Below are 14,811 nucleotides of genomic sequence, written 5' to 3'. Positions count from 1 at the left end.
GTTGATGGAATCTGTTTAAAGGCATATTTTAAAACAAAAAGAAAATGAATTATATTTTTCAATTTACAGTACTCACAGGTCAAGACAAGGACAAATGGATGTGTCATTATTAATTAATGTTAGTTAGTATGTAACAAGTACACTTAACCCCACATAGACAATTATCAATGAGTAGTTGGTTTTGTTCAAAATCATTCTACCTAACATGATAACAGCTCAAGTACATTTCAATCATAATTTGTTTTGCCACTAGTGGCAGCGCAATATTTTGGTTAGATGCCTGAAAGGTCTTTGGTTAACAAATATTTAAGGATAGATTTCAACAACATAAAATACATCTGTAAAAAAAAAACTCACGCTTTTACATGTCATAAAAACATCAGTTGCTAACAAGTGGCTAAAACTGCTTATCATCATCATGTCAACATTAGCCACCTTTAGCTTAGCGGTGGAGATGTAGTTACCTAACACTAGCTTTTTACTTCTGGCAATTGCATTTACATTTTTAAAATCGTAACACTTTTTTTATATGTGGAGATTATCCTGCTGAACAAACATGTAACAAACAGATCCAACAAGCTCAAAGCAACTTTAGCATTCATTTTCTTTATATCATCTCCTGAGGAAAATGTGTCTAAATGCTTTTTCCTAAAGTTAAATGAATAGAAAATGAATCACATTAAGTAAGTAGCTGGCACCAGGAGGCAATATAAAGACTGAAATCAGGGGAAACACTCCAAAGCTTATGAAATAATATTACATACTTTGTTTCCAAACAGAAACATTTGAATTACTATGTATGTAACTGTGCTTTCTTGGTTACTATCATTCTCCATTCTGTAATGCTCACACGTCCCCGCAAAACAGTCCTTCTATTCCCATAGCACTCAGTAGTAATGATTTTATGTGCTTTTTTAACGATAAAATTGTTACTCTTAGAAATAAAATTAATGACCTCTTGCCTTTGACCAGTATAGTGTTATCAACGGCTCCCGGAAACGTAAGTTCTAATATTACACTAGATAGTAAACTAGAATGCTTTTCAGCCATAAACCTTGAATAATTAAATTCAATGATTCTCTCTTCTAAACCATCAACGTGTATGTTAGACCCAATTCCAACTAAGCTGTTGAAGGAAGTTTTTCCATTAATTAGCACTTCTTTATTAAATATTATGAATATGTCTTTATTATCAGGCTATGTTCCACAATCATTCAAAGTAGCAGTGATAAAACCGCTTCTTAAAAAGCACAACCTCGATCCAGAGGTTTTAGCCAATTATAGACCTATTTCTAATCTTCCGTTCCTCTCAAAAATTCTTGAGAAAGCGGTCGCAAAACAGTTGTGTGATTACTTAAAAAACAATGATTTATTTGAAGATTTTCAGTCTGGCTTTAGAACACATCATAGCACGGAGACAGCTCTGGTTAAAGTCACAAATTACATTCTAATAGCCTCTGACAAGGGACTTGTCTCTATTCTTGTTTTGCTCGATCTCAGTGCTGCATTTGATACTATCGACCATGATATCTTATTGCAAAGACTAGAGCACTTAGTTGGCATACAGGGAACTGCTTTAGGCTGGTTTAGGTCCTATCTATCTGAACGCTCTCAGTTTGTACGTGTCAATGATGAATCTTCCACGCAAACCAAAGTTGGCCATGGAGTGCCACAGGGCTCAGTGCTCGGACCTATTTTGTTCACATTATATATGCTTCCGTTAGGCAATATTATAAGGAATCATTCTGTACATTTTCATTGTTATGCGGATGATACTCAACTATATTTATCAATCAAGCCTGATGAAATTAATCATCTAAATAAAATTCAAGACTGCCTCAAGGACTTAAAAAACGTGGATGACCTTAAACTTTTTGATGTTAAACACGACCAAAACTGAAGTTATTGTACTTGGCCCGAAGAATCTACGAAACAAATTATCTAAAGATATACTAACTATGGATGGCATTAATTTGGCCTCCAGTGAGACTGTAAAGAATCTTGGTGTTATATTTGATCAGGATTTATCCTTTAACGCCCACATAAAATCAATTTCAAGGACCGCCTACTTCCATCTACGTAACATTGCAAAAATCAGGCATATCTTGCCTCAAAACGATGCAGAGAAACTAGTCCATGCATTTGTTACTTCAAGGCTGGATTATTGTAACTCTTTATTATCAGGGTGAACCAAGAAGTCAGTCAAGTCGCTTCAGCTGATTCAAAAATGCTGCAGCTCGTGTACTAACCAGAGTTAGGAAAAGGGACCACATTACTCCTGTTCTGGCTGCCTTACACTGGCTCCCTATAGAACACAGGATATAATTTAAAATTCTTCTTCTCGCCTACAAAGCCCTTAATGGGCAGGCGCCATCTTACCTTAAAGAACTCATTATACCCTACTGTCCTATTAGGGCATTGCGTTCCAAGAATGCAGGGTTGTTGATTGTTCCCAGAGTCTCTAAAAGTACAATGGGAGCCAGAGCCTTTTCTTATCAAGCTCCACATTTGTGGAATCAGCTTCCAGTTTGTGTTCGGGCAGCAGACACCCTATCCGTTTTTAAGAGTGCGCTTAAGACCTTCCTTTTTGATAAAGCTTATAGTTAGGGCTGATTAGATTCAGCCCCTAGTTTTGCTGATATAGGCTTAGTTTGTCGGGGGACATCATACTTCTTCCTTCTCTCTGTCTATACCTGTGTACTCTCATGTTCCGATTAACCCAGCTTCCCCAAATGTCTTTCTTTTTGGTGTCTACAGTATATACGCTGGGATCCGGAGTCATGGATGATCCTGCGGTCCTGTGTCCTGCATCGCGAGCCCTGGATCTTGAGTCGTGGCTGTGGTCCTGGATTATAGGTCCTGGATGGATATCCTCGTGGATTCATCTTCCTATTATACACACATGCATTTCCAAACATTTGGACTACCTATGTTGCAAATGTATTATCTTTTCAATTTACACACGGCATCTATTGCACGTCTGTCCGTCCTGGGAGAGGGATCCCTCCTCTGTTGCTCTCCCTGAGGTTTTCTCCCATTTTCCCCTTTAAAACTGTGGGTTTTCTTCGGAAGTTTTTCCTTGTACGATGTGAGGGTCTAAGGACAGAGGGTGTCGTATTGTCATACTGATATTTTTGTACAAATTGTGAAGTCCACTGAGACAAATGTAACATTTGTGATATTGGGCTATATAAATAAACATTAATTGATTGATTGAAAACAGTACCAGCAAGCTATCAGTCTTGGGCTTTATCAGCAACTGTAACACAAATATGCTATATGAAACATATCAATGACTGTATATTGCCAGTTGATTCTGTATGTCCAAAAATAACAATGTTGAATGGTTGCTTTTAAAATATATGATTTTCGACTGTTACATAAATTATTAACCTATGGTAAACTGAAGCTATTTTAATAATGCTTAATGTTTCTTTAATCGTACCCAGTGTAGGCTAATGATTAAGATGATCCAGACCAAGCCAAGTTGTCACCCTCATGCATAAGGATGCATTGTTGAACTTGAACTGTCACTTTTCCCCTAAATTGCAGAAGTCATTTTCCAGATCCGCTCTGCATGCTGGTCCAGTACAATGCTGACACACTGCTGGCACCCGACTCCTGTTGGAGGCAGTGTGTGAAAGTCAGCGGAGACATTCCCTTATTGATGCTATTTCGTACACTTGTAAAAAGTCACATTCACTAACAGTAGCACTGCTATCTCACAGACTGTGTGAGATCAGGTAGCCTACATGACAGTGCATGCATGAGAACAGCTTGTGTGTGTTACAGTGTTTAAGAGTGTAAACTCAGCAAAGCTGTCCCGCTCTATTTCCTCAGCTTCTCTTTGCACCCTATAATAATCAATAGCTGGCTCTGGCTCTCAGTTGGCACGGCGACAACATTACATTACAGATGAGGCCTGTCGCCAGCCTGCGGGGACTGCCGACTCAAACACACTTCATTCTCCTCTCTTTTTCTCTTTAGTCACTCCTATCGTCTGTCTTCATCTGTGCGTCTGCTCTACCACTTCCTTCCATTCAAAGCAGAGAGCCTGCTATTTGCATCCTACACGCATATCTTTGTAGACAACTCAATTTTCGGAGTTGTGAGGCATCTGTGTTGATGTGTGTGACTACAAACCAGCCCAGTTAAGGTGTTGTGTTTGTGTTGTTGAGCTGCCTGGTTCATTTGTATTAATATTTCAGCCCCACAGTGGGGCTGTACCTCTAGGCTGTATGTAGATGAATTATGTAACAGAGAAAAAGCTGGGCACGGAACAGCCATTTCCACTTCATCTCAATCTCACAGCGTCTTCGTCTGTTTGAGGTATGCTTAAAGTGAAGGATTGAGGGAGGGAAAAGAGAGTGGATGTGTCGGTGAGGTGTGTGTGAGTGTTTCTCTTTTATCTCCTTGCTTTTCGCACATATCACCCTCTTCACTGATCATCATTATCGCTGAGAGAAACTCCTTTTTTCCTTGAAAACATCCAAACTGATTGCTTCTGGGGACATAACCTCTCAGTTCACACTCCCTCTTTCACACACAAACACAATATGAACTCATCCACAACAGAAAATACCAGCATCCAAGTTTCATTTGAACGTTTTTATTTGAAAGCACCAACAATTGGTATGAAAATAAATTGTATTTTGTCAATAGACACATATTGGGTTAATCCTTTATTAGATTCTAATCTGAACAGTATTATTCAACTGAACACAGTATACAGTGGTTATTTGGTCTAGTGAATACGGAATGCACAATTTGGAGTTGTGCCTATACATTGAGCATGCTGGTGCATCTAAAAAATGAATTACCGGTATGTGACTTATGAGTTTCCCTATTTTATTGTGTATGGAGCAGATCCAGATTTTACATTTCGAATTCACTCTAAATGGAAATCCCCCTTTAAGACTTCTTCCATTAGCATCTTGATGTGAAGACTAAAACAAATGGTCTAAGAGGGAGACTGCTGATGTAGGACTTTTCTGGCCTTTGCAGCACTAATGAATGAGACGGTCAAGGGGACCTGGCAGCAGGTTCCAGATCAGCGCAGGGGAGATTGAAAACTGCGTATTATAGCCCTCCCTGATATTACAGTACTGCGGTCTCTTGCTGTACAAATAAAACACATGCAATCCACCCAAGAAAAGCCTTCATACATCACTACTGCTTGACCAGATTAGCCATTACATTAGGTATTTCTTTCAGATAATAATGTTTCAGAAACTGATTCAGCCAAAAATGTCATTTCATTTGTCATGCCATCATTTCTCATAATACATATATATAATACATGATTTAAAATACATAATTTGTCTACTTAAAAAATAAACACCTTTGATTTGATCCCAGTGTATATATATATTCACTTGTATAGCTAAAATAACTATGTATTGTACATTTTTTATAACAATCAATCACAAAATAAAGGAATCAGGTGCCAGTTAATACTATTTGTTCCCAATAATTATTCCATATTCTCTCTTATTAGCATTTTTGATCATGTGGATTAACTTCTCAGACAGTACTGGAGAAGTTGCTTCTATATGTGCATTGTGCACCAATAATTCAAGGGAAACGCATAGTGCAGTGTCTTAAGCTAGTAAATGATGCATTGATAGGTGGTAGTTGCATACATTGCTCTCACTTAAGGCAAATAAGACATACAGCAATTTGCTGATACAACAAATATGGAGGGTATCATTCAATGACCCAGTTAAGATAAAACAAAAAAACATTTCGCTGAGTCGTAATTAAGAAAATGATCATAAAAACGGCCATGTCACAATTATCCCAGTATTTCTCAAGGTTTTTATGTTTTGACTAGTAATGAGCAGCATAAACTCACCATACATATATATTATATTAATTATAATGTTTTGTGATTAAATATCAGCCATCAGAGAGGTTTCACTATGCTGCCAGTATAACCATAACAGGAAGTACCATAAAGGGAAAACCCAAACAACCCTGCAGCAATAATGCAGGGTAGAAATACATACCGGTGTATTCCTTTTACATGTATTGATCCATGAACTGGGATATATGAGAACATGGTCGTTTTAAATAAGGGAATGCTATACTATAATCAGTAACCGCCACAATAGTGGTTCAGTCAGACAACTCACGTGTTTCTTTAACATGTGTATTAGAAGCAGCATATAGTTGAGTTTGGCGACAGGTGGAAGCTGGGGAGGTGGTAGGGCAGGCAAGCAGCAGCAAGCAATGCATGGAGAGAGATCTGGCAGGATAAATAGAGTGGCATATTAAGGGGACTCTGATTGGTTGGTTGTAGAGTGGCAAGGGGCGTTATGTATGAATGCAGCATAAGTGCTCGAGTTGACTGCCTGAACTAGCTCGCAGGCTTTGCCCCATATTTGGAACACACAACAAAAGTCATTATGTCACCTACAGGTTTTAGAGACACTCAGGAAATTACATTATCCTAAATCTGGTTTCCAGGTTTCATGATTTATGTTCCACTTATTGTTGAGCAACCCTACTTGAAACTATGATTTTTTTCCACCCGTGGTTTAACTCAAACTATCTTCAAACATCGGTTCTTCACAGTTCGGATATCTTATTTATGTAGATGTCTGGTAATCTCTCGCCTATTCTCATTATATTCCTCGGAGGGTATGGTAGTGCAAAACAAAACAAAAAACAAAACGTAAAAACATAGTAAAGCCAATCCTTGCTTTCTGTTAAAACGTTTAGATTAACGGCTCATTGGCCAAGTTTTAGAAATGATAGCTTTGTAAATCAAAATTGAGTCTGCTGTCAGAAATATATTCTATAAGGCCTCCATGAATGTAATTCATGGGACAATATCCAGGGTTTTGAACATCTTGCACTGAGAGCAAAGTTGACACGTGTCAACATTCGGCAAATTCTGTGCACATTTCAAGCTTTTACAATTGTCATTCTTCTTTTTACTCTGCTCTTAAAGCCCTCTCCCTCACTCCCCCAGTTAACCAAAACTATAACTACTGTAAACTCACATTCTTGCCCAGTTCATCATCTGCACCTTATTGTTACCTTTTATTCAAAGCTAAGATGAGTCACCGATTACTTAAAGGTACTAGAGGCTGAACGGACTAGATATTGGTGATGAGGTGGCTGACGAGCCTCTGGAGGTCCTGGGTTCTGCGCTCGGTGGTCTTCAGCACCTCCTCATGGTTAGCCCTCTCTGTGCTGTCATATTCTGTCACCACCTTATTGGTGATGAGGGACAGACCCAAGACACGCAAACCACAGTGACGCGCCACCAGCACCTCTGGCACCGTGCTCATACCTGCAGAGAGGAGAGCTCTGTTAGAGGTACACTCACATCATAGTATATTATAGTATTAAATAGTATAGTATTGTATAGTATAGCATAGCATAGCATAGCATTGCATAGCATAGCATATAATATAACAAAGAATAACATAGTATAGTATCCAGAGTATAGTTTAGTACTGTATAGTATAATATGGCATAAAATAGTATAGTAACGTATTGTATGTTATAGTTTAGTAACACATAGTACTGCATAGTATAGTATAGCACCGTACAGTTTAGTAATTTATAGTATAGTACTGCATAGTGTAGTATTGTATATTACAATATCATACTCATAATAGGAATAATATTTATAACTATAGCCTTTTTGTTTATATTTAGTCATGCTGCCTGCTTACGGGGAATACTTCTACAAAATGTAAATGCTGTGTGTATCTGTTTAGAGCACATTATCTGTTCTTATCAGATGAATTCATATTGATTTGAATATCCCTAGTAAGCTGTTGTAGGTGCACTGTTAACAGGAGGTCCCACAACGCATCAGTATTCCTTAAGTGAGCAGAGAGCTGTACTCACCCACAGCATCAGCCCCCAGCATCTGCAGGGCTCTGCACTCTGCAACAGTCTCGTATGCCGGTCCAGCCAGCATGCAGTAAACTCCCTCCTGCAGGAAGCTGTCGCAGCCCTGCTCCTTTGCTGTCTGCTTGACCAGAGCGCCCAGCTCGCGGTCGTAGGCATCAGACATGCAAGGGAAACGCACTCCAAACCTGGACAGACATTGCAATGTATAAATATCACTCAACAAAGACAGATGTTGTTTCATTTTGTGTTTGTGCTGCTGTACCTATCATCATTGTGCCCACAGAGCGGATTCTGCCCTGCAAAGCCTGGCATGTTGATGTGATCCTTAATGAGCATGATGTCTCCAACTTCATAGCAACCATTGAGCCCCCCCGCTGCGTTTGTCACAATCAGAGTTTCCACGCCCAGCAGGTAGAAGACTCGCACTGGGTACGTCACCTGGAGTGAAAAACATGCTATGCTTCAGAGACAGATACTGTTCTTCTTTTATTGCTCTGATGTACCAAATTATAACAAATGGGTTTTATAATATTGGGGTCACCCAGAAACAAAAAAGTGTAAAAACTAGGGCTGTCAGTCGATTAAAATAGTTAATCGCGATTAATCGCAAATTAATCGCACATTTTTTATCTGTTTTAAATGTACCTTAGAGGAATATTTTTCAAGTTTTTAATACTCTTATCAACATATGAGTGGACAAATATGCTTTTTGCTAATGTTTATTATCATTTGAACAATGACAAATATTCTCATGAATATTAGACACAACAACTTCTGAACATTACAAATATTCGCCTCAATTCAACCTGGAACCTAATACAATAAAAATGGTGTGTGTGTGTGTGTGTGTGTGTGTGTGTGTGTGTGTGTGTGTGTGTGTGTGTGTGTGTGTGTGTGTGTGTGTGTGTGTGTGTGTGTGTGTGGGTGTGTGTGTGTGTGTGTGTGTGTGTGTGTGTGTGTGTGTGTGTATGTGTGTGTGTGTGTGTGTGTGTGTGTGTGTGTGTGTGTGTGTGAGATGGATCGTTGGAGCTATGTGCAACTCAAGGCATATGCTCGACCGGGAGCTGCCTGGACGCTGCAATCATGTTGCACTATCCGTGCTGAGTGTGCTGACTTCTCGTACAATGTCCCACTGTCTGGCTGCCTGCATAAAGTCAAGTGCTCGGCGCAGTTGTCGGCGAAATGTCGCTCCTCTGTTTTCATTTAAGCAGCTCCTTATATCTGTTAGCGCAGCTAGCTAGCACCAGATGCTAACAACAACAATGCACGTAAGGTCTCTCTCTCGCTCGCTCGAGCCACACATACACACACTCTCCCGGTCCTCCCAATAGCCAGTCGGTGCCTGCCGGTGAGCGTGGAAGTGTGGTCTGCCACAAGCGGGCGGCAGGAGCGGGGCTGTCAGCATCAGCTTGTAGATGGTATTTTAAACTCGATGCGCACTGAAACTACGGGGCGGCCGAGGAAAAAAAATACACATGCGTTAATCGCGTTAAAATAATTAGTGGCGTTAATCTTTTTTTGCGTTAACGCGTTATTAACGCGTTAACTTGACAGCCCTAGTAAAAACTAATCACATGACTGAGAAGTCAATATTTTAAAAGCTGCAGACACTAATGTCTGTAGGCTCTGAGTTTTTATTACTTGAGGTATTGGTTGAACTGAATACTTTTTTGTACTAATCTTTATAGGGCATTGCAGTCACATTTAGAAATTGCTTTTTCTATTTCCCATTCCTCTACAGCTTGAATTGCCTGTGAGAGTGTTCTACTAGTTAGTGCAGAAATGTTTATTGATAAGGTCAGCGCTGTCATTTCAGAACATTGCATATTTAAACAGTAGACTGTTTTGTAAGTTGACTTGTGGCTTTGTTGTGGAGGAAGTGTAAGCAAATATGTAATAGCAGGCCTGTCAACTAGTTACACTGTAGCAGGCAGCTGTTAATATAGAGTTGACATTATTAAATCATTTGCTAAAAACCTCCTGGATGGCTATACACAATTGCTAAGCTAGTTTTCTATCAATTATGTATGTCACCTGACAAGGAGGGAGAAAGAAAAGTCACACAGAAACAGCAGAGGACAACATTAAGAGTCATGCTAGTGGCTCAGTGAAGGATTGGGTCAGACGGTCAGACTCAGGCTTGGTTAGCTAATGCTAACGGCAACATGCTAACATGCCTAAAATAAAAATGCTAGCAAGTACATGTTCAGCATTTAGAAGCTTCTGGTAAGAATGTTGGTGTCACTTTTACCAGGCTAACCATTTTATTTTAGTATTTTAGCTAGCTAACGCATGCTAATTAGCAGGGCCGTTTCTAGCTATTTGGGGGCCCTATGCAAGATGCTGTTTGGGGGCCCTAGTTTTGACAGTTTTTTTAACTACAATGGGGGGGATTCCGAAGCCTTTAAGATGATCTGTGGAGATTCATCAATCTGTTACACTTTAATAGGAAAACAGGCTAATTTCACGAAAACCAAGCAATTGAAAATTACAAAAAATGATATTAAAAAGGTAAACAATAAGGCTCCTCTATGTCAATAAATGCAAGAGATGCAGCATTTTCTCAGCTGTCAGCCCAACAATGATTTGGACTTTATTACCCCAAAAACCCAAGCCACAGCTTTGCTATCATTGCAGTTTAGTCGTGTTTATATCCTACATTGGATTTGTAAGCATATAATGCTTCACCGAACACTCACAGGAGGGGGCTTGGCTGTCTACAAATAAAGACGGCTCATTTGAATTCTCCCCAAATATATTGAGGCTGAACCTGAACTTTGAATTCTCTGCTCCCATCATAATCTTGGCGCTCTTGTTAAAATTGTGAATGCAGAATTAAAAATACTATGTAACTGGTTTGCAGTTAATAAATTATCCCTTGTTATTCAATACAAAGTCTGAGAGTAGAAATGACTGCATTATACGGATTTGCAACACAAAGATAGAAAAAGTTGGTGCATGTACATTTTTAGGACTGCTTGTTGATGAAAAACTCAATTGGAAGCACTATATAAATTATGTACAGACTAAAACTGTCAAAAACAATAGGTATTTTGTATCATACTAAGAACATTCTTGAAGAAAATATACTCTTTATAACAGTCTATTTCTCCCTTACCTTTAATACTGCTCCGAAATATGGGGAAACACGTACTCAACAAATCTACAAAAAATAATAACGTCTATTACGAATAGTCTGTGGTGTTGGTAAATATGAACACACAACTCCCATATTTAAAAAAAACTCAATCTATTAAAATGTGTTGAGATAGTACAGCTTAAAACAGTACTGATTATGCACAACATTTTCCATAACAAAATGCCTAATAACATTCAAAAGCAGTTCCAAACCACAGCGTGAACATATGAATGTAAAAAAAGTCACTTGTGTTCACAATGTTTATATGCAATTACGCATATATTATTATTATTATTATTCATTTGCCAAGTGCATGTGTACCTATGTATATATTTATATATAGTATTTTAATTTCCAAAACAAGATAGCTGAAACTGCTATTGACATGTGCAGAAAATGACCCTATATCTAGTTTTCGTATATATGCATTTATTGTTTTCCTGTCCTAACTTTTATTTAATTTGTTCTCCTGTTTTCTTTATTTCTTTGTACTCCTTCATTTCTATACGTTTTTGACGCAATAATGCCGCTGTATTAGGATGATGCACGGGAGGGCTACTTTCTACAAGCTATGCTTCAGCCCTCCCGCTTCTACTAATTTTGTTCATCTTTGTGTGTATGAATTAAACTTTTTTTGTTTTTCGGATGAATAAAAAAAAAAAAACACTTTCAGCTTGGGGGCCCCCTATAGTCCGCATATAGGAAGAAACGGCCCTGCTAATTAGCCCTAACCACAAAGTACAGCTGATGCTGATGGGTTTGTCATTTTTTGTATACTCAATGAGGATAAATTAAAAACATGGGCTACATTTTTATCCACACTGCTAGTGTTTGTTATGATAACTGACTCTCATTTAATCTGATTTATAGATTTGTTCAATTTGCCATGAAAGCATAATTGTCTGGTAAAATGTACCACTATTGGCTTCATGGCTGAATCAAATCTTTTTCAGTTCAACTCATGTTATGGTGATTTCATGGCAATGAAATACATTATAAAGCTGTCTAAAGTCCCAGCTGGAAACAGGAAGGTCATACTGCATCTGGCTTTCTGTTACTCATTTCTCTTTGTATGAAACTGGCTTTATGATTCAGTTGGGTTATATGGATCATTTTGTGTGGAGATGGCACATCACGGCCGGTGATAAAATAAATAAAGCCAGCATACAGTGTCTCCACAGGCCAAAGGCTGATCCCATATCAACACTATGACACACTACGTTGTTTTCATATTGTCATCATGATTCAGCAGCTGATCATACAGCGCACAAAGTACATTTTTAGAATAAAAGTGAGCAAAATTAGTTTGCTATACAGTAGACCAGGTTTAAACAAAATGGTATTATAAGATGACAAAATCATGATTGCGCTATAGATAAAAAGCTTAAATGTTTGTACGAGCAGTTTTATTTGAAAGGGTATGTAAAATGACACAAAAGGAAGTCCAATTTGAAAAATGTCACCTGCAGTTTGATATACAGTAAGTATAAAACTATAACTAACTTCAAATTGGAACTGTACATTTGTGGCACAATGAATAATGAATGAGGACATTTGAATGGTGTGTCTTGTGAAGAGCCTCTTTCTGTGACAAGCATAACAGAGTTAGTGTTTGTACTTGCATGGTTTAAAGATTGTTTTTCTCCAAGTTATTGACATAGTCAGAGTTTAAACTGCCAGCTTGTGTGCTGTTATTCTGTATCGTATATCATTTGCATCAGCAAGGTTTTCATTTCCGTCTCAGATTCTTGTGACGGTTAATGAAGGCAAAACAATTGCTAATCCTTCCCTAAACTATTGGCCCCTATGCTATTGTGCATATGTTCCACTAAACATTGCATATGCTGGGTACTGCTAGGATACATTGTCGAGCAACTCAAAATAACAGTCTGTAGTATAAGGCTACGGTTCTCATTCATAACACTCCGTTCGATGTCTCACTATGGGATGCGCCTCAACGCGTATGCAAACAGAAGCATCAATCTCATTACGCCAATCCTGATTGGCTGGTGATCTTGACGTCTACGTCAGGGAATCCACCCACCCTTTAAGTAGCTTGCGCTACGTCGCAGCGTCATTCAAACACCTCTTCTCGCTTCAGAGCACATCTCGAATATCAGTAGCCGGGCTAGCTTAACGGTCCACAGACTTACTCACGGTTACTTTTTTGCTTTGCAGAAGAATTGAACAAATATTAACACACCAGTTAATATTGTAATCTGCCCCGCCGTTTTTTCTTTCGAAATAACGGTAAGGTTTGATTTTTTCTTCAAACAGTAACATACCTGTTGCTAGTTTATCCCTCCGCGCCGACACCACGGCGAGCGGGGACGGACTCTTCTCTCCCTCACACCAGAGGAGACGGAGATAAGAAAGATATTAACACACCAGTTCATATTTTTTTTTAAAGACAAATCTACCCCGTCGTTTTTTCCTTTCGGAATAACGATAAGGTTGGATTTTTTTCGGTAACATACCTGTTACTAGCTTGTCCATCCGCGCCAACACCCCGGCAAACGAGGATGGACCCTTCTTTCCCTCACACCAGAGGAGTCGGAGGCTCGGAGGCTCGGCTCAGAGGCTCGGCTCAGAGGCTCGGCTCGGAGGCTGCGGGTTTAGGATCTCGGGCACGGACTCACACCAGGTCTGCTCGTCCTGCCTTGGGCTGGAACACGCCCAGGAAGCTATCGATACCCCCGGTTCGTGCGGACATTGTGCCCGCTTCACCATCAAGAGCCTCCGCCGACGGCTAGCGCGCCAAGCTAGCCTGTCGGGACGGGACCCCTTCATGTCCGTTGATTCGCCGACCGGCAATCGGGACATATAAGGAATCATTCTGTACATTTTCATTGTTATGCGGATGATACTCAACTATATTTATCAATCAAGCCTGATGAAATTAATCATCTAAATAAAATTCAAGACTGCCTTAAGGACTTAAAAACGTGGATGACCTTAAACTTTTTGATGTTAAACACGACCAAAACTGAAGTTATTGTACTTGGCCCGAATAATCTACGAAACAAATTATCTAATGATATATTAACTATGGATGGCATTAATTTGGCCTCCAGTGAGACTGTAAGGAATCTTGGTGTTATATTTGATCAGGATTTATCCTTTAACGCCCACATAAAATCAATTTCAAGGACCGCCTACTTCCATCTACGTAACATTGCAAAAATCAGGCATATCTTGCCTCAAAACGATGCAGAGAAACTAGTCCATGCATTTGTTACTTCAAGGCTGGATTATTGTAACTCTTTATTATCAGGGTGTACCAAGAAGTCAGTCAAGTCGCTTCAGCTGATTCAAAATGCTGCAGCTCGTGTACTAACCAGAGTTAGGAAAAGGGACCACATTACTCCTGTTCTGGCTGCCTTACACTGGCTCCCTATAGAACACAGGATATAATTTAAAATTCTTCTTCTCGCCTACAAAGCCCTTAATGGGCAGGCGCCATCTTACCTTAAAGAACTCATTATACCCTACTGTCCTACTAGGGCATTGCGTTCAAAGAATGCAGGGTTGTTGATTGTTCCCAGAGTCTCTAAGAGAGCGCTTAAGACCTTCCTTTTTGATAAAGCTTATAGTTAGGGCTGATTAGATTCAGCCCCTAGTTTTGCTGATATAGGCTTAGTTTGTCGGGGGACATCTTACTTCTTCCTTCTCTCTGTCTATACTTGTGTACTCTCATGTTCCGATTAACCCAGCTTCCCCAAATGTCTTTCTTTTTGGTGTCTATATACGCCGGGATCCGGAGTCATGGATAATCCTGCGCTCCTCTGTCCTGGATCGCG

At 39.4% G+C, this 14,811-nt stretch overlaps 1 protein-coding gene across 1 annotated transcript in view; it reads right to left on the bottom strand.

Annotated features, from left to right (window-relative positions):
• Nucleotides 1-4,593: 4,593 nt before the first annotated feature.
• pnp6 (purine nucleoside phosphorylase 6) overlaps nt 4,594-14,811 on the bottom strand; it is a 40,243-nt gene continuing 30,025 nt past the window's right edge. Inside the window, exons 4-6 of the mRNA XM_034205931.1 lie at nt 8,135-8,310; nt 7,867-8,057; nt 4,594-7,300 (exon numbers count right to left, since the gene is read on the bottom strand). Coding sequence (XP_034061822.1) covers nt 7,104-7,300; nt 7,867-8,057; nt 8,135-8,310 — 564 coding nt within the window. The 3' untranslated portion in view covers nt 4,594-7,103. The remainder of the gene's footprint in view (nt 7,301-7,866; nt 8,058-8,134; nt 8,311-14,811) is intronic.

This window comes from Gymnodraco acuticeps, unplaced genomic scaffold, assembly GCF_902827175.1.
Source record: "Gymnodraco acuticeps unplaced genomic scaffold, fGymAcu1.1, whole genome shotgun sequence".
Taxonomy (NCBI): domain Eukaryota; kingdom Metazoa; phylum Chordata; class Actinopteri; order Perciformes; family Bathydraconidae; genus Gymnodraco; species Gymnodraco acuticeps.
The sequence above is the reverse complement of the archived record's forward strand: the minus strand, read 5'-3'. Positions and strand labels throughout refer to the sequence as shown.